Source organism: Aquila chrysaetos, chromosome 2, assembly GCF_900496995.4.
Source record: "Aquila chrysaetos chrysaetos chromosome 2, bAquChr1.4, whole genome shotgun sequence".
Lineage (NCBI taxonomy): Eukaryota > Metazoa > Chordata > Aves > Accipitriformes > Accipitridae > Aquila > Aquila chrysaetos.
Window position 1 is genome coordinate 55,549,451 of NC_044005.1, and position 19,974 is coordinate 55,569,424.

The 19,974-nt window shown below is 37.3% G+C and overlaps 1 protein-coding gene across 2 annotated transcripts in view; it reads left to right on the forward strand.

Moving 5' to 3' along the window:
• The window catches only part of MAN1A1 (mannosidase alpha class 1A member 1), a 152,174-nt gene extending 134,201 nt beyond the window's left edge, over positions 1-17,973 (forward strand). For both annotated transcript variants that reach the window (XM_029997561.2, XM_041119210.1), the window contains exons 9-12: positions 5,564-5,783; positions 6,595-6,767; positions 12,293-12,408; positions 13,736-17,973. In XM_029997561.2, the coding sequence (XP_029853421.1) occupies positions 5,564-5,783; positions 6,595-6,767; positions 12,293-12,408; positions 13,736-13,862 (636 nt within the window). In that variant the 3' untranslated portion in view covers positions 13,863-17,973. The remainder of the gene's footprint in view (positions 1-5,563; positions 5,784-6,594; positions 6,768-12,292; positions 12,409-13,735) is intronic.
• Positions 17,974-19,974: the final 2,001 nt, after the last annotated feature.

Below are 19,974 nucleotides of genomic sequence, written 5' to 3' on the forward strand. Positions count from 1 at the left end.
CATCACAAAATCAAGTTGGGGATTGAGGAAAGGGGGGTGGTGAAGACAGCGTTTAAGCTGTGTGAAAATCTTAAAGGAGTAAAGAACTGAATGAAGGAAAATAGGCATTTATTAGGAGGGTCCAGTTCTGCTTAATTTTGCAAGTGTGAGGACCGGCAGTGTAATGTAAAGCTTAAGGAACGGGCTGATAAGCAGAGAATGCAAAACATACTGCCTTAAGAAAGGGAGCAGGAGGGGGAAGGAAATCAGGTTGGAAAAAATGGAAGTTTCTCTTTTGTTCTGTCAATAACAGTGATTACATAGACATGCGATGTGCAATCCTGTAACCTAAACAATTCATAATGTCTCATTCACTGCAGTTCTTCCAGTGTGACAGATAGGCAAGGGCATAATTTTAACATGTGAACTCATGAGAAAGATGCCAGGAGTAATACAAGGTGCACTTGAGTCACAATTCAAACTGTAAAAGGGACTGTTAGTGTTTCTAATTGAGTGCTCAAGCATTTTCACAGTTGTTGTATAGAAGGAATAATTTCCTACAAGATGGAAAAAAAAGTAATTTAGCTAAAGGCTTTATTGCAGTGAGGACTGTAAGCAGAGCCTTACATAAAAACATAAAAAAACCCCAACTGCCAGGAACTGTATCAGCCATAAAAGTTAGTCTGGCTGCAAGAGCTTGCAGGTACACTGCAAACGGTATGCCATATCAGCTTTACATGCAGTAAATTTATTTCTTTAAATATCTGGCAAATGTTGTTTATATTCCTTTAGTTTCCCTTCCTTCCTCTCCTTTTTTTGTCCACGACAGTCTAAAATCAGGCTGTCTTAATTTTTTTTTTTTTTTTTTTTTTTTTTTTGTCACTCCCAGGTAGCATCTGCTATTGCTCCCTTTGGGAACATACATTTGCAGCCACTTCTTCACTGTAACCTTTTATGTTGCACAGTGTCTCTGCTTTACCTTGATGGAAAGAAAGAAATTACTCTTTGAATTGCAGAAATACATTCTGGAAAACAGTAAAATTCATTTTCTATTTACTTAAAAACTGTACCAGCTGCAAACAATTATCCATCAATAATGTATTTTCAGCTAATCAAAGACCATGTTCTTCTAGGGGGTTTTTTATTATTTGCAGATACTGTTTATTGGCTTATATTGAGAATATTCATTACAGTAAAATGAAATAATAATCTTTAAGTGATAAATATGACACCACCTGATCTGCAAGCAGTGCAGGAAGGAGTTATTCATAGGTGGGGACCAAGCTGTAATAGAGTTGCAATTCAAATAAACATGTCCTGTTTTTAAGTGTGTAGATAATTTTATCAAAATAAAAGTAAATTGATTCTAAGTATGAAATTCAGAATTAATTCCACCAAACAGAGCTTTTCACTTGGGTGGATCTTTGTCACCATACTACTTATTCTCGTTTTATAATAACTTGGTTTAGTAACTTGATTTCCCTGCCAGAACCGCGCCCACAGCACTGCAGATGGCAAGTAGCATTTCCCTATGGGATTGTAACCCTGCCGAATTTCCATCCTACTGCTCAAGTTTGGAGAGCCTTATTATATCTTCATTTAAACTGATAGTTTTACTTCCTCATCCTAGTACTTTCTCAACTTTGCATTTGAGGGTTTTTTATACTTAAAACAATTGTGTGTGTATTCCAGCTAGCAATTTAGTCCTGCTCTGGACCTCAAGCTTGTTTAAAAAATGAATGTCTTTCAGAAAGTTCAGTCCAGCCTGATGGCACTTACAGCCTTTGTGAAAATCACTGAAAAATATTTTGATATGTTGCTCACTGAAGTATGTACCATTATATTATAACCACAATATTAAAAATGTGAATGCCAGTTTTGTGAATTTCCAATAGATGGATGATAGGTGGCACTTTGGCAGTTTGGGTATAGATTCAGAATTGATAATTGAAAGAGTACTGATTTTTGTTTATTGTTTACTTTGAAAATATTTTATTATACTAAGGCATTATATAAATGCATTATACAAACATACATTCCAGAATTAGTGCTTTAACAACATTTGGAAGTAAAATCTGAAATTAAACTGTCATTACGTTGGACTTGTGGGGAAAAGGAAGGGTTTACCACGTCTTAATGCTGCAAATACTGTTATCGATACAGGAGTTTAAAATTTCAATGAATACATTCATCGATAGTTAATGTTGGGGAGTTTCTTTTATATGTTCTACTCATGCAGGTCATACTTTTTTTTAAGATGAAAAGCATTTACATTTTTGAGGTTTTTGTAAATATGCTGGGTTTTTATAATAACTTTTTTTTTTTTATGTTGAGTTCCTGAAACAACAGGAACACACCTAAAAAATTCATTATAATCTCACACTTCGATGCCATGCTGGAAATATTCCAAACTTCATGCAACTTTCATATGGCAGATTCGTTAGCAAGCCTTTGGAGAATGCTGTTTCAGGGCAAGCGGCTAGTATCTCTATTCTCAGTTGGAGGGTGGATGAATAGTGATGCGAGAACGGAACCTATTTCTGACAAAAACAGCTTGTCTAGCTCAGCCCCAAAATGGCCCACAAAGAAACTTCTCTGATTTAGCTGAAGCTTTTGCCAGTCCCACAGTAAGCTCCCCGGCAGTGGTTTTGTGAGCTCTGCTGGTGCGCTGCCCAGTACCACAAAAAGAGCTACCAGCCCTCTGGGAAGAGACACTCCTCTGCCTGTCAGGCTTTACGAAAGCTGTTCGGTTGAGGTTGGTTTGCTTAAGTCATGTAACTTCTACAAACTCTTACTTCATAAGCATATAACTTCAAATGAAGTTTAGGCTTTACCAAGTTACAGTGTTTGTTTTCCTGCCTCCCAGAATGAGTTTGTTGAGTGCTGATGGACTTGCAGGTTCGGCACACTTGGGCTTATGGCTTCTGAAGGTTATTTGGATTTCGTGTCTAGGTAGAAATGATTAGTTGCCTAGCATGCTGTTAATAAAGGTATATACATTGGTAGAGGTATTAACTAGCACTCAGGGACCCATGATTGTACAAAGTGCGACAAGGCAATTTGAGAGCCTGTAATATATCAAATAATTACCTAATAAAAATAGCTTTAAATAAGATGCTTACATAATAAAAATAACTTTTAATAGGCATATGTACTAGTTCTTAATAGGACCCATTTATAAAACCAAGATGATTTGCTTTACTAAACATGAATAATTAATTTGGAAATATATTTTTATTTTGTGACATTCTTAGCATCAATTAACATCAATTTGTTAGTTTCTTAACACCAGTTTGTTAGAATAATTTTAAAATTTCCCAAGTGGAAGTCATCTTTTTTCAGCCTGAACTTTAATCTTGAGCCAAAAGAGGGGGAAAAAAAAACTCTGAAAGACTTAATTGGTATCGCAAAATCCATTTTCATACTACAAGAATCAACTCCGGTCTAGTTACTATAGTTCTGAAGGTACATGATTACCATTATTTCTGTCAGGTACAGTAATACTTCATTCTGTCTTTCATTAATTCTTTACTAAAAAAATGCAATATAGGTAAATTTAGTCATCAATCTATTTTTATATTTGTTTCTTTTTTAAATAAATTCTGACTCAACAGCTAAGTGACTGGTAGAGTTACCAACTATTGCCAGAATTGTTGATTTGGTGAGATGGGGATACCATGCTGAAAGGTTTAATGAAATCTCATCAAATTAAAAGGTTTTCATTTCTGAACTTGGGTTTAGGTAGCTTATTTTTTAGAATGCGTAAGTAGTCTGAAAGCTATTTCCCACCAAATTGTTGTGTGTTTTTAACAATAAGGCATCCTATTACAAAATATAAACCGTTTAATAAAAATGCGAACAGCACTCTGAAAGATTCTGGAAGTTTTCCAATTATTTCTGTCTTCTCGCTAATTTTGCCTGTTTATGCATTAATACATTTTGTAGCAGGTTCTTTGAACTCTGTTCTGTCAATTCTTCAATTACAAATTCAAATATTTTATACCCAAATGAGCACAAAAGACATGTTTTAAAGAACATTATTTTTTAAAAAAGTACCTATGTATTCCGCTACTAGTTTCCCAACCTGACAGAAAAGCTTTTTTTATATGCACTTGGAATACACAGCCACCAATTAGCTCAACATCTACTCAGCCTCTGTAATTCTTTCATCTTCCACAGCGGGGTCTGTGGTTTGGATGCTTAAGGAAACTGTTCTCCCACCATTCCCCTTTCATATTTAATTCCTCTTTTTATAGGTTAAATTATGCAGGATTTGTTTAAAGCACAGGAATCTTCATTATTTACTGCTGCTTTAAAATTCAGGTATGCTTTTCATTAGGTACCTAGTGCTAAAAACATACAATCAAGGAGGAAACAAGGGGACGGTGGAGTTTTCTGAGCCAATAGTGGGTCTGGAGCTGGGCAGAAAACATCCTTACTAAGTGCTTTGCACTAATATTAGTGGAAAACAAGTGTAGTTTTCAACGTGACATTCTTGGCACAAAAAAACTACTTAGTAAGTAAACTTGTCCAGTTATTCTGCTGATGCGAAGATTTTTCATGCTTATAAAAACAACTTTTACAGATGTTTAAAGGGGAAGAAATAACTACAATCTTTTCTTTATAATACTTTTTTTTTAAATCTTGGCTTTTTTATTAATAGTTCCCTGTACTGATATTTTATTCATGTTTTTTCTCTTGTATAATGCATGTTGAGTACTGTTTCTGGATCTTATGATTTCAACAGAATAAACCAGAGCACTGCTGGATAACTGAACATATCCGTTACCCTTTAAAGAGTTATAGCTTACTTTGTGGACATCTAATTAATGTGTTCTTCTGCATCTCCTCTGTTGTTTTAATTCTGTTCCTCCCACAAGGGAAGCTTGTTTTCCTGGATTTTGTAATCAGTGACCATACAATGCTAACGGCACCAACTTCTAATTCTCTCTAGGAGATTTCTGTATTTTTATTCTGCTTAGGTTTTTCTCCAGAAATCTCAGTGAGACCCTACTCTTGATTGATAACTACAGAGGAATTCAGTCTGGGAGGGGAAACTCATTGGACTTTGGGAATGACATATAGACTCAGAGGCCTAACATCTTTCAGTTCACTCACCGAGTCAGGTGTTTTGAATATGAGTTATGTCTGCATATAATTGACATGAAATTATATCAATAACCACATCCTATAAGTCAGAATTAAAATAGGAACTATGGAAGCTAAAGTCATGGCTAATCACCATTAAAAGTGAAATTACCTGAAATTGCTCAAAGTAGCAAGGGAAAGAAAAAAAAAATTTTTTTAATGGAATTGTATTTTTTAGGTCTTTCCAATATTTTTATAAAATGTACTGCGTAAATTGCTCAAAGTTGTAGCAAAGTTAATCATCGTTGCTGACGTATGCTAATCTGTGTTGGTTTGGCTGCACTTTGAGGTTATGCTAGCTCATATTATCCATTTTACATTTTACTATAAGCTAAGGCGATATGGAGAAAAACCAACCAACATAACATACAAGACAACTTTGTCCCTCATACTTTACCAAATGGTACCTTTGGTTTGAAATCACATACTTTTGCAGGCCATAGAGACCCACCTCATTCGAAAATCAAGCGGGGGGCTGACATACATTGCTGAGTGGAAGGGTGGACTGCTGGAACACAAGATGGGACATCTCACTTGTTTTGCTGGAGGCATGTTTGCTCTAGGAGCAGACGGAGCACCTAATGACAAGACGGGCCACCACATCGAGCTTGGTGCTGAAATTGCTAGGACTTGCCATGAATCCTATGATCGTACGAGTAAGTACCGTCTTGCAGAGTTTAGTTTCCCAGTTTGACTTTGTGAAGGCAGCCATCGGTATTTTCACATAACGCTGAATGAAGGTTGTGTGATGGTGAGAGCTCCTCATCCTTTCTAAGCAAATGCTGCTTTGTTCTAAGAGTAACTTTAAGAATGGCTAGTCTGTTTTATAGGTAATTTCTGTGCACCTGGATCATATCTACTCGCTCTAGTCATGAACATGATAGCTTTTTTTTCCCTTTGCCAATTTCTGTATAGCCAAATATGCATAAGAGAGGGACCCTGTTCATTTATGCATCAATATAGCTATTAATCACGTTTTATGCACAAAAAATTATTTTAGTCTCAGTTCTATTGGTACAATGCTGCAAACAACAGAATTGCACAAAGAAAGTGGATTTCTGTGCAAGAAATTTCTTTGGATTCTTTCATCTTCTTATAGAAATAACCCTGGCAGCATTTCAGGTCCCAGAGTGTATTTTCCAGTTTGATATAGAAAGGTAAATATCCTTTTCTTTTAAGCAAAATTTCACATGTTGCTAGTTATATGAAGTCTTCCTGAATGCAAATGTTAGCATCACTGTTCAAACTGAACTGTCAGTTTAAGGCATTGATGAAAATCAGCTCTCTCCTACTCTGAATTATTTACAAAATATGAAAACAGGAGATGCTGCAGTATCTTTCAGAAATTATACACCTTTTGGGTAACCTGGCTTTGTGCCACATGAAAGGATAGTTGATTTGGTGGGTTACATAATTTGAAATCTCTTTTAATGCCCTTATTTTAGCATGTGTTTTTATATTGGCTAGGCATGAAACTGGGACCAGAAGCCTTCAGATTTGATGGTGGTGTTGAGGCCATCGCTACAAGACAAAATGAAAAATACTACATCCTACGACCAGAAGTCATAGAGACCTACATGTACATGTGGCGGCTCACTCATGACCCAAAGTACAGGCAGTGGGGATGGGAAGCTGTAGAGGTAATGTTCTATTGGACTTTGTTCTTACTAAATCCTAGTATCTTGGTAAGTGAGCTATTTAATGGTATCTGGATATTGTTTAGCAGTTGGAGAGTAAGTATTTATTTTAAATCATTAACATCAATTCAAATTTCCAGAGATTCATTTACTAAATAGATGAACTAAGATCATTTTGACAAAACCAAATACTGCTGGTATTATATATATTAGAAAAATACCTTGTGATTTCTCCTTCTTAAATGCTTCTTAGATCAGGGTCATATTTGGATGTGCTGCTCCAGGTATTGAGTATTGCTGCATATGAATGGAAAGTGCAAACGTGTGTCAAATTTGAGCCTTGGACACGGAAATAAGTTTTATGAAGTGTATTTTCAACAGTAATTGTACGAAGGTGATTTTAATTAAGGTGATGAAGGCCAAGATGAAGTACTAGATAGTACCGAACATTTAAAAAATGGGTCACTTTCAAAAAGCGTAGGTCTACTGGACTGAACTCCATTAATGATAACAATTTCTTCTAGACTTAAATTTCTGTGTCCCACTAGCCTTTGAGCTTCAACCAGTCATGCTGAATCTAGCTATTTGTGTTTGTCTAGCACAAGCCTTCCAAGAGGGCAGCTAGTCTATACTGCAAAAATGGGCTTGCCAAATCCATTGTTTCCCTTATTTCAATGATTAATCACTCTTGCTGCTAGAGACAAGAGCCTTTGGATTTACCATGTTTCATCCTCCAGGTATGGGTCCTTATTACACTTTCAGAGTTCACTTATTTTCTCCTCATATTGGTGTTGCCCTTGCTAAATTAATCTGCTTTTCACTCTTACTTTGGAATTTCTAAGCAGACTGGTATCTTATAGGAGATACAGGAAGCTGAAGAATATTATTTTTGCAGCTCTGTATACTTAAGAAAAATGATGAAAAAAAAAAAAAAGAAAACAAAACTCTGTATATTTTGTTCACAGTGAGCTCTCCTTTGCAGAGTTACTGCTTTCCAGGATTTCAAAAACATCCTCTTTGTCCGTTTGCCCAACACTTCTTGCTTCTAGGGGTGTATGATGATAACTTTATTGGATGGGCCTACACCACTAGTATAGAGCAACCTTCTACAACTAAGGGAAGAAGGTGAAGGCTTGTGTTGTGCAATTTCTCATTCCTGAGGGACCCTACTAGAGAGCTATTACTGGGTTATGGCTCCATGTACCTGGCTGCGACATGATATCCGCTAGTTACCTGGCTCCATCAACAGCAACCAAGATCTGTAATTGTATTCAGTATTCACCATGTGAGATACTGAACAGATCGCAAATGTTGTTGAGTGTTGTGAAAAAAGAGTGTTTCAAGTCTGGTAATTAGATATTCTTGAAGAATGAAATTTATGGTAAAACCTGCTTTCCATAAAAGAATAGCTGCTAGCATTAACTATTGTTCTACTCTCTAACTTCCCCTTGTTTGAATAGTCACAGCAATTCCATATCTGCAGTCAATGCTGTATTTGGCTAGGTAGACGGTAGTTATTTAGGACCTTTTATTTGGCTCCCTTGGGTGTTGGCTCTATTGGCCCTGAAACAATATGCTTCTGAGTTAATGATTCCAAAGCAATTTTTTTTTTTTTTAAAAAACCTCTAATTTAGAGTGCTGTTCCCTTACTTTCTTCTTCGCTAACAGCAGCCATAGGCACACATTTTACTACTGGAATCTTCCCAGGCAGATTATAATTGGAATATTTACAATGTCTGTTTATGGAAGTCATCCCACCAGGCTTCAGCAATGCCAAGTGTTCCTTCTCCAGGAGATGTTTTTCCTGACTCATTGTTGCTGCCCACACCGATAACATTGTTATAAACAATTGAAATGTTTTCCTTATTATTATTCTTTACCCTCTTGGTTCAGTTTGTTAGTGTTTATTTCAGGTTTGTATACTCGTTTACCTTCTTAGGGCTCCCCATGTGTTCCTTGTTTAACATTCTTGTGGTTACTCTCCTCTGGCTCTAATGTAGTGGATTACAGCCCATGTGTGGGAGATGCAGCTGGTCCCATTCTGTACAGGCCCATCTTCCACTGTCCTAATGTGCAGTTGCGTGTTTCACAAAAACAAATCTTACAGCTTCACAAAAGTTACACAGTCAGTTGTAGGTTTCAAATAGTTTTTTTTTCTTTTTTTCTCTTCTTTCTTGATATTTATAGCCCATACAGCTCCACCTAATACTGTATTTTTTTGTTCCAGCACATGTCATGATAGCTTACCACAACTATTTCATAAATTCTGCTCCCTCTTGGTCCTTATTCTTGCACCAGAGAGCATGTCACTCCACCCTTTTGTTCTTGGGGAAGTCCCTGACTACTGAATATGGTTGGTTTAATTACCAACACCTGTTGCACAAAGAGGAAGCTGAGATTGAAACAAAAAAGGGGGAACAATCAGACCATATGTTGTTGCCCAAAAAAGTTGTTCTTCAGGTGTTTCATGTCCATTTTCAACTCATGACACTGGCTATAAGAACTCATTAGGTTTGTTTTCCAGTGCCCTTGTAGTAGAAAAGGAGACTGCTCTACAAGTCATGACTTCTAAACTCTCCAACAAGTCTATTAATTCCTTCTAACTTTTATAGACTAAAAACATGCTCTAGCCTCTCCATTTTTTCTTTGGAAACTTGCTTTGCTGCTTTAATTTGAGTCCAAGATCATTCTGTGTGTACTTCAGCAGTTGGAAAAAATGCAGTTATGACCAATAGCAATATCCACTGTTACTGAGTCAGGTTTTATCAGCTTAGCTCACGAAAGTCTCCCTTTCTGCATTATAAATGTGGCACATATTTTGAATTCACAGCACTGCCTTTGTTTCTTCCCTTTATGATACTTTGAGCCTGTCAGCTGGTTTTCATTCTGCTTGATGTTTTCGATTACTCTAGCATAACTGATCTTAGCCACCCTCATTTTCTGAGAACCACTATTTTAAAATGTGTTTGATTGTTTCTTCCCACCCACCTCTACTCCACTCCCACTGTGAACATCACCATACTCTGAAACTGCAGGTATAAGCACAAAAGGCCATTGCTGCCAGTTAAAGGAGGGTGACAACCACAAGCCTTCTTCTCATACTAATGCTGCATGTGAATGTCCTCTTCCTTTAGTTAAGGGGGAAGTAGCTTTGCGGAGTAAGATGCTTCACATTTGCATCAAATAGATACTACCAGATGACTAACATGGTGCAAGTTAACCTCTTAGTTTGCATCATAGCAGGGTGTTCAGGTACCTATACGGTATCTCCCTACAATGAACTCACAAAGAACGCTCTAACTACACGTTAGAGCACATAAACCGCAACTGCAATTTGCTTTCATTTTACCTCACCCTGTTTAGAATACAGATGTTTCCTTGAATAATAGCCTTATCCTTCAAGTTCAAGTTCTCCTTCTGCTGTGCCTTGCTAAACGTAATCTTTTGTTTGACATTGAAAATCCAGACACAGATTCAGCATTTTGAATTCATTGCAGGTTGAAGTAGACGAGAGGGAAGGAGTACCAGCCAGGGGAAATTACTTGTTTAAACTTAAGTATATTTGTCACTTAGTAAAAGTGTCCAGGAAAATTAAAGAACCTAAAGACACATAAGAAAAGACAAATAGGCCTGTTATATTTTAAAGGATCTCTCCTGGAGAAAAATCCCTTTTAAATATACAATAGGCAGCTTACTCTCCAGTGAAAACTACGGAGAGCCTGACATGCAAGCTAAATATATGCAGATAGCTACAGGGACTGAAGCAAAAACAAGGACGTTTAGGATATCTACTCACAGCAAAACACAGATCTTGAACAGCCTTTAGAGCAGGCGGAGGTGATGGATACCTCAGTAATTATTAGTGACTTTTGGTCCCATCTCTCTCTCTCATCAGAAAATGCATATTCTGCCTCTCTGCTTGTTTTAGGCATATTTTCTGCCTTTTCATAGCTTTTTGTCATATGCAGTTTGAAATGCAGCATCTTTCCCTAAATAAAATCTACACATCCTGTAATCACTTCAGTGATATTTGTAATAACTTCAGAAATGGAGGCACTAGTTGTCTTCCATATCTCCATCAGGGGTTTGATAAAGCTCCAGGAATTTCTGCCTGAAAGTTATTGCTTCAATACCTGTCTCTGCAGCAAGCACCATGTTTCAGGGTAGTGTGGTCCTGAGTGATTGTAGCAATCCACCACACTTACTGTCATTTTCATTGTGAGAAGTTATTTAGGGGTAAAGAGCATTTTCTGGATTTGTTTTTGAATAATGAGTTGTTTTAAATATAATCATCTTAGATTCTCTTCACTCCTTTATTATACTGCTTGATACCAGAGAATTATTATAAAACAGAATAAGAAAAATGAAGAGGCTAAGAATACTTTTGACCTTGTTAAATAGGCCAATTATAAAGAAAAAAGGTGAATGAATATTTTTAAACAAAACAGTGATAAGAGAACCGATACTCAAATAAGGTACTGGATAGAGGTATATTTAAAGTTATGGCTCATATATAGGTACCACCTTTCTAATGCAAACACCTGTCTAAAATAAAGACAAGCAGCAAAATTTATTAAATAGTATAACCATATATACCTTCTATACTTCCAGCACCAGGTACATGCTTTTTACCCTTCTGTATACACCCTTCATCTGATCTTTTTTCTCCTTCAAAATTAGCTGATCATATGGAACATTCCTGGGGGCAGAAAAGAAACTATATTTTTAGGTGGTCTGTGTCTTCCTTTTTATTGTAAAATAGGAATCAATCATCTGTTTTGCACCTTTTAACTGAATACACAGTTTGGAAACTAGTTAGAGAAAAACACATTCTTATATCTAAAACATGTTAAGTCCAGCCACATACTAGCTTTCCATCTATTCCTTTGTAACAGACAAAGCTTTTTCAGAAAGGTATCAAAAATAGTACCTACTGCAGAAAAAAAATTTAGTAGCCCAGTATCACAGGCTTCCCACTGAAAAAAATGAAATAATTGCAAAGAGAAACCAAACAACTTACATGGAAAATGGAGAGTTGCCTTTCCTTTTCCAAAGTGACTTGCAGGAGGTAAGGAAAAGACTGGTCTTTATCATTGTGTTCAATTCTATCACAATAATTTTTAAGCACTGAAATATGACCAAGAAAGGTACATGTGACACGATCTCTGAAGAGAGACTTGTCTGATAGACAAGCCTATGAAAGAGAGGCTATTGTTATTCCTATTAAAAAGAGGAAAAAGAAAATAAGTGAAAATCCATATATTTTTACATCCATATATCTTTCCTTCTGAAAACTGGTTTGTGGTCACTTCTTTTATTAATTTATCATTTTGCTTCTCTTCCTAAATGTAAAATTAGATGTGTGTCCTTTTAAAAAGAGTTTTCTATCTAGAGCTTTATCTAGTTTTCCCCTCTTTATCAAAAAATTTTTGACAATTTTTTTTTTTGTGAGTTTTATTGTCAAACAAAGAAAAACTGACAGATGATTCGTTTTGTTAATGCAGCTGGTTTTTCCCCTCCCTCTTCAGGCACTGGAAAAACACTGCAGAGTGGATGGTGGCTATTCCGGCATTAGAGATGTTTATAACAATCATGAAAGCCATGATGATGTGCAGCAAAGTTTCTTCCTTTCAGAGACACTCAAGTAAGTTAAAGTTGACTTTCATTAATATGAAGTAGTTCTATGTATCATCTTTACAGATAAGTATTTCTCATTAGTACCCTTGACATTCACGTAACAAAATCTGACTGAAATACAAGAGCTTCTCTTAGGTGATGGGAAGCTGAATTGCCTTTTTCTTCCTTCTGTATCAATAAACTAAGTTCTATGACTTCTGGAAGTTATTTTTACTTCTGATAAAGGTACTTGATAGTCTTTGTTGAGAAATTAAGTCTCCTAGCTTTGATAGGATCTAATTATATATGCCAACACTAGTGAAACAAATTGAGTAGACAGAGGACTTATCAGGCTTGTATTGCATACTTTTCATTCTAAAACTACAGAAAAAGAAAAAAAGTCAATTTGCATGGTAAGTTCACAGGGCCTGTTAAGAGAGAAAAACAAAAGCTTTCATTATCTATCATTTTCTCCTAAGTTTTTAATGAAATAAAGGAAGTTTTGTCTTGGTTTCTTCACTTTTGTTGTTGTTGTTGTGCAACTTGTTCTTGCAAAGACCAGAAAGAAGCAATCATGCCATTTCAACAGAAAGTGTAATACTGAAGTAAATGAAATACCGTAAATACATTTATATACACAGTGGCATTTTTTTTGAGATAGGCCAATTTAAAAAATATAGTAGAGGGAGTGCACTATCAGAATTAGACCAAGAAAAGCCTTCAGGGGAGGATGGCAATTGAGAAAAAATAAAATCTCATTTGCTTTCATCCCTAACAATAATCATGCTACAGTAGCTACCACCTTGTATCATGACAATAAACGTTGGATTTGTTTATTGGTTACTGCTGGCTTTAATAGACCCTGTCTTAGTAAATGGATGCTCAAGCTACTGGTCTAGTGCTAGTTGTCGTCTTTAAAAATCCTAAGCCAGAGGTTGTTCTCAGAAGTAAGACAGGATTGGACTACAACATTTTCATTCCTACACCTTGACATATGTAGACATTCAGGAGGAAAAAGATTACTATGGTTGTATATTATCTAAACAATATGTAATAAAATTAGCAAGGATGAAATGGAAGTGAAGCAAACTGATATTTAACCTTGATAGCCTAAACTTCTTTGCCCTCTATCAGGATAGAGGCATTCTTTTGCCGGTCTCCAGTTGGTATTGCCCTTGAGTCCAGTCTGAGTTGAGTAGCCCCAAAGTTTTGTGCTCATCATTGTGATGCTGGGACTTACTGGTGTTTTGTGTGCAGTTACCTCTTTCCATTGATACATTCATAGGGAAACCAGGTATTTATGTTTTCCTGAAAACTACTGCGGTGTCACATTTCCTGCTTTTTTTTCTTGCCAGGTACTTGTACTTGCTGTTTTCTGAAGATGATCTTCTTCCATTCGAACATTGGGTCTTCAACACAGAGGCTCATCCTCTGCCTGTTCTTCACAAAGATGATGGGAATAAAGAAGAAAACCAGAAATAGATGAAGATTAAGTTATACTTTGTTTCATTCCTTATGTTTCTTTCCAGGACTTGGGCACATGATTTGGTTTTAAATTCCTGAGTTAAGTTTTTAAATCAAGTGTTTTGCAGTCCGTTTTCTTTAACAGTAAATATTTATGAATGGACCCAAACTAATTATGATAAAACCTCAGGCCTCTAATCCAGCTGAACCACTTCTTAGAAGAGAAATAGGACATCTCTCCAGATTTTGTTAGGCTGCAGTGTCATCTTGGCCAAAAGAGGGTCTGCATGTTACTTGTTTCCTGTTATGCTTTTAATTTGACTGCAAAATTCTTTTTCTCCTCTGTGAGGAGATGTCTGCTTTAAGCTGTAATATTTTGCCATGTTGCAAAAAGCCATATTGAATTAAGTATAAAGAGCTTTTTTGTTTTGTTTTGTTCTATGTTAATTTTTGTGTGTCATCCAAGACAAATCTTGTGACTGTGACAGCCTCTTCTTTATGCGGGTCTATCATTACTTGGTAAAGTAGCTGATGTATTTCATTGTCAATGAAGTCTACATAGGAATATTTTCATCTCATGCAGACACAACTCTGAAACTGCAGTATATGTTGAAGTTAGTCTAAACTTAGTTTTTATGAATTTAGCACATTAGTTAGCAGACCTTAGTTTTTCAGGTTTTGATTAGAATATTGTAATAGAATAAATTGTTTGCTCCCTTTTCTAAGTGGTGTTAATCTCATATCTTTAGTCAGGCTAATACAGACTAAAAGAAGATAGTCATTTCATATTAAGAAAGGGAGTCTTACCTTATTTATGTATTTAGTCCAGTAACTTTCATTTGGATGGATGGTAAAAAAACATAAAAAAATACTTGATGACATTTTCCTGGAAGCTAAGAATTATACCAGAGACAACTTGGTTTTCTGGGACTTCCCCAAACATTCAGATAGGTTCAGACTTGACAATCTATGTTAATAAAGTTAGATGTCCAGATGCCTTGAAAATCACTTGTCTCCTTAAAAGATATTTGGAGAGGAAATTATCCAGTGTACAACTCAAACTTTCTGAAAGCACCAAGTCCATCTTCTTGAAGTGATGGAAACACAGTGTACTTAAAATTACTCCCTAGATTAGAGGCCTGGCTTACTAAGAAAGGTAACAGCTTTGCCAAAAATACTTTACTTTATAGCATCACCAAAGGGAAAAAAAAAAATAGGCACAATTAATTCCTGTTTCTACTTAAGTGTAGTAGTTTGGAGTGGTTTACATGATTATTAAGTCTACCTATGTTTTTATTTAATGACAGGATGACTTTCATGTATTTTGAGTAGGGTGTAACACCTGGCTTCCTATTCTGAGAAAGCACATTATTCACTAATTTGACTGCAGCAAAACAAATATGGTTCTGAACAGTAATCTTCTTTAAAGGTATTTATTAAGCTAGCTCACATGTCCAGCATAGCTAATCATAGCTGAGGAAGCACATTTGTTTAGGCATTACAGAGTACATTTTTTTTTCCTGTACTGACAGAGGTCTGCAGTGTAGTTTTTCTTAGGTAGAAGCCAAGAGCAAAGATAACAGATTACATTTTTATATATAGCGGCTGGAGACTGACCCATAAACTTGACCCTCTGGCATCTGTAAAGACAGCCCTGCCTCTCTGCTTCCCCTGCAGACAGAGAAGATGGCATGTGCCACATGAGCCACCCAAGACACTTACTTACATAGGGGGCAAGGGAAGAGCATCTTCAGCGACGCTGATCCTTCCATCACAGGACTGGCAGAGCTGTGCGTTCGTACATGGAAGTTAATAGGGGTACCCTGCTGAGCCTGGGCAACCCAGAGCTGGGAGAATGGATACAAACCTATGTGCATCTGCCTCAGATGAAGCCTGCTTACGTGGAACTGGTGCATTGAGTCAAGACTTTTTACTTTACTGCCTTTTTTTAATTATTATTATTTTCTTTTTTAAAGTATGGATTCCCTCATGTCACAGTAACAGTTTTCTGAAACTGAACGAGCAAGAATGAAGTCTTGCTCTCCTGTTGAAAAGCAGAACTCCTGCTGATTTTGATACTCCAGAATTTGTATTGTTGGAGGACTATAATATTTCATTGTATTTCTTCAGAAACAGTATTTATAAGGGAGCTTTTTTCCACACACACACCCCCACCCCAAGTAGCACAGAGAAATTATAGGTGTGGAATAAAAACAAAAGTTCTCTTCCCTCTTAAACCAAAAAGTAATAGTAATTACTTTTATCTTAGTTATCATTGTTAGATCATCTGCTCCTGCCTACCACGTGGTTGTGCATGTGCTGCTATAGGCCTCATATCAGTTAAGTAACTACAGTAGCTCAGACAAAAACAGTCTTTGAGAAATGTGTTTTGTAAGCCTCTTTTTACATTTTTTTCTTAACCACACTATGCTTCCCCCAGCTGTGTCTAGTGATCTTGCCTTTACTTAACAAGCTGAAGAGAAACAGTGGAGAAACAGATAGCTCTTCTCTGTGTCTCAAAAAGCAGGCTACAAACATACAATTCTTGTATGCATTGGGTCCTTTGTACTTAAATAATAAGCATCATGACTGTTTCCTTGTAATACAGACACTTAGGATGTTTTGTTTTGGTTTTTTTTTAGTTTGGGAGTTACGATGATTTGAAAGAGCACAAATTTGATGTGACTGGTATTGGTATTCAGGTTGTATGTACAAACTGCACTATACTGTACTTTTTGTAAACTAATGTAAGTAGACGAGACGATTGTACAACGTGTAGATCTGCCAACTGTAAGAAAAAAGCCTTTTCATAAACTGAGAATATATTGATTTTTCTTTTTTTTTTTTTTTTTAATTAACCCCAAAACACCAAAGTTAGAGCAATCATTCTGAAACAGTCAGTACTTACCACTGCTTGTTAGATTGCCAAGATAACATGCGTTTTACTTCCCTTTCACTGAACTAGCTGTGTGGAAGTGGCTAGTGATGGTCACTTTGTGTTCCCAGTCACTCATAAGAGCAAAAGAAATTGCTTGGTGCGGGGAGGAATGGACTGGTATCTTTGCATAAACACACTGTCTATACTTTTCCCATTTCTTTGTAGCATAATAATGCATTTGAATCTGCCTATGTTAAGTCCTAAGAGGTAGATCACTTTAAATGGCACCCACATTGTTTCATGGGAAAAAAGAAAATGTTTTGATTGTTTGTGAGATTAAGTATTGCATATGTGTTGGTTGTACACAGATTTTTTGCAATGCCCAATGGCTCACTGTTTCTATGGTGACTTCATCATACATATTATCCATTTCTATCATGCATTTAAATTGGTTTTGATTTGTACATAGTCCATTTAGTCTTTTCATCTTTATATAAACTGAAATTATGGAATACATAATAGATCAAGATGCTTAATTTTTAAGAACTTATATTTGTAAAAATTTCTCTATTGTGAATAAAGTCTTTTAATATATCTGTTCAACTTGTTACAATTTTTCCCAAGTGTGTTGCAGAAGTAACTACAGGAATCTGCTGCATAGTCTGGTTTGGCTGCTATACTCATGAATTTTTGTCAGCAGATTGGTTTGATGCAGATTAGTACTGTGTGTACTTGTTAAGATATTATTGTTAATTAATGTTAGTCAGTGTATATAGAATTGCTACCACAGAAATAAATTCCTAGAAATTTTTGTCAATAAAGTTCATCCTACCAAATGTATTTTGGTAGAAAGTGAGCTTACTAATGAAAAGCAGGAAGCTGGGAAGTCAGAGGTGGCAGGCAGTAAGCACAGTGAAGGTCAGTCACTCCAATTCGTGTTCTGCACAATACAAGCAGGCTTCAGCTAAATGCCATTTAGGAGCAAACACCAGAGCAGAGATGACATGGCTGTCACAGTGCCCAGCATTACATGATCATGTAATGAAACACTATCATTAAGTCCATGCTCCAGAGGAGAGAGGAACAGTTGTCATAGGAACCGTAACTACATTTTGTGTCAGAAGGACGTGTCAGTAAGATCTCCAATCTAAATACCGAAATAATAGCTACACCTCATAGATAACCTTGTTTTCTCTGTTTAGCAGTAAGCCTCATCCAAAGACAAGAGTGAAATAAACTGCCATGATTTTACAGAACAGTCTCAGTAGCATCAATTTCTGTCAAAGGAACTTCCTCATTAGACCTGCTGAAGTCATTTTGGAGGGTAGCTCTTAGGTCTGGGGGTCTCCTTTTTCCAGCATAGTCGCGGGTGTGCAGCTACACAGTGCAATCCTTGGGGTAGTCAGCACGCAGTCCCCCTCCTGTAGCTGGCTCCAGGACCACACAAAGTGCTACTCAACAAGTTAAACATGAACTAACGCAAACCTTAGTGGAGCACGTTATTCACAAGAGACGTAAATACAAGCCTGGCTTAGAATTTCAACCAATTTGGTCTCCTAATTGGATGCTTGGTATGGTTTGTTTTCTGCAGAGGAAAAAGGAACTAGGACTGAGTTGACAATTAGTCAAGACAAACAGGATTTGCCCCGCCATCTGCATTGCCCTATGGCCTTGCTCTATCACAAGAGGAACTTGGCACTCGTATGATAGCATCTGCTATGGAAACAGCCCTTCATCTGATCCACCTTAATCTTGGGATTAGTCTGTCCTGGTTCATCTCAAATGCGGGAGGAAAGATCATGCATAAAAAAGCAGTCTGCCAAACCCAGGAAATGGTCACTGAGACTTGGAGCTCCTGTCTGAATATTGCAAGAAGAGATAAAACACAGGTGTGTGGTTTTTTTTTTTTTTTTCCTCTCTCCTGGTTTTATGCATTCATACATGCACAAAGTGGTGGATGGAGCAAGCCACACAGCTGCAGAATCCAGTTAGAGCCCCACAGGCTGTTAGCATTCAACAGTACCTTAAAAGCCTGCAGTTTGACCCTCATTTCTCAGGTATCTGCTCCTCTATCTGCACCAGCTCTCGCTCACCCGGTAATGAAAAATCATCATAATCAACCTTCCCTATGGAAGCCCCTTTAAAACTTTCACATGCTCTCCAAGCTTTCTGTGCGCTTTGTGGGTCAATTGTGGAAGGTTGCCTTTCACCATTCCCATACTGACACTTTACAGGACATTGAAGACGCATCTCATTATTGATACTTTATCCCTTCACTTCAATTGTGCATTGCTTTCACACCATCAATCATAGTAGCACAGAGCAACTATTAGTCTTGAGCACCTCGAGTTAAAAAAAAAAAAAAAATCATCAGTGTGACTTTATTACACTGTCACATTCTGGCCATTGATTCATCTGCCAAGGAGCATCACCCTGTGACAAGGGGACTTGCTGGTACTACAGAAGCTCAGAGAGGTGTCATGGTTGGCAACACGCATGACAGAAGAGCCCAAAGTTATTTCAGCTATGGGGGACAACAGTTGATACTCTCGTGCTGCAAATAGTGATCCTACAGCAATGCTAGGTTACCTGATTTTAAAAAAGTTCATCAGCGCATCTACAAGGAGCACGCAGGCGATGGCAGACCCTGTCCCAGCTACTCCCAGGCCCATGGCAAGAGCTGTCAGCCCATCAGAGGTCCATCTCCACACACCCAGAGCAGCTCAGGGGCACACAGGCAGGTGGGAACCCACATGAGGAACCCCGAGGAAAAGCCATCCTGCCCAGGCCCCCTCACAGAGCTGTCCCAGGAGAGCCTCAGCCCTGGTGCTCAGGTGTCCACACATCAGGATGAGTCAAAAGGAACAACTCTCCAGAGCACCTTTCGGACTGTGGGGGGAGCATTGCCAAGGAGCATGCAGGGGAAGAACATTTTGAAATTACACAAGACTTACGGGATGTTTAGGGGAGGCATCAAAGGTGGGGAAAGCAAGGGATATAGGTGGTTTGGAGAGAAACAAGCATGGGAAAATAGAGAAATAAGGGGTAAGAAGGGCCAGCCATGTGCAGGTAGCTTGCTGGTTGGTACTCTTCACTGGCCTCACCCTGCTCCTGTTCAGCAGTGTGTCTTATCTTCTTCTTAAATTCCATTTCTAACTATTTTCCTGGGTGAGGGACTTTTTTGCATGTGTACAAAGGTCAAACCTGTTCTTGCTTAAGTGCGTCTGTGCCGATCTGTGTGGCTGGCCATAT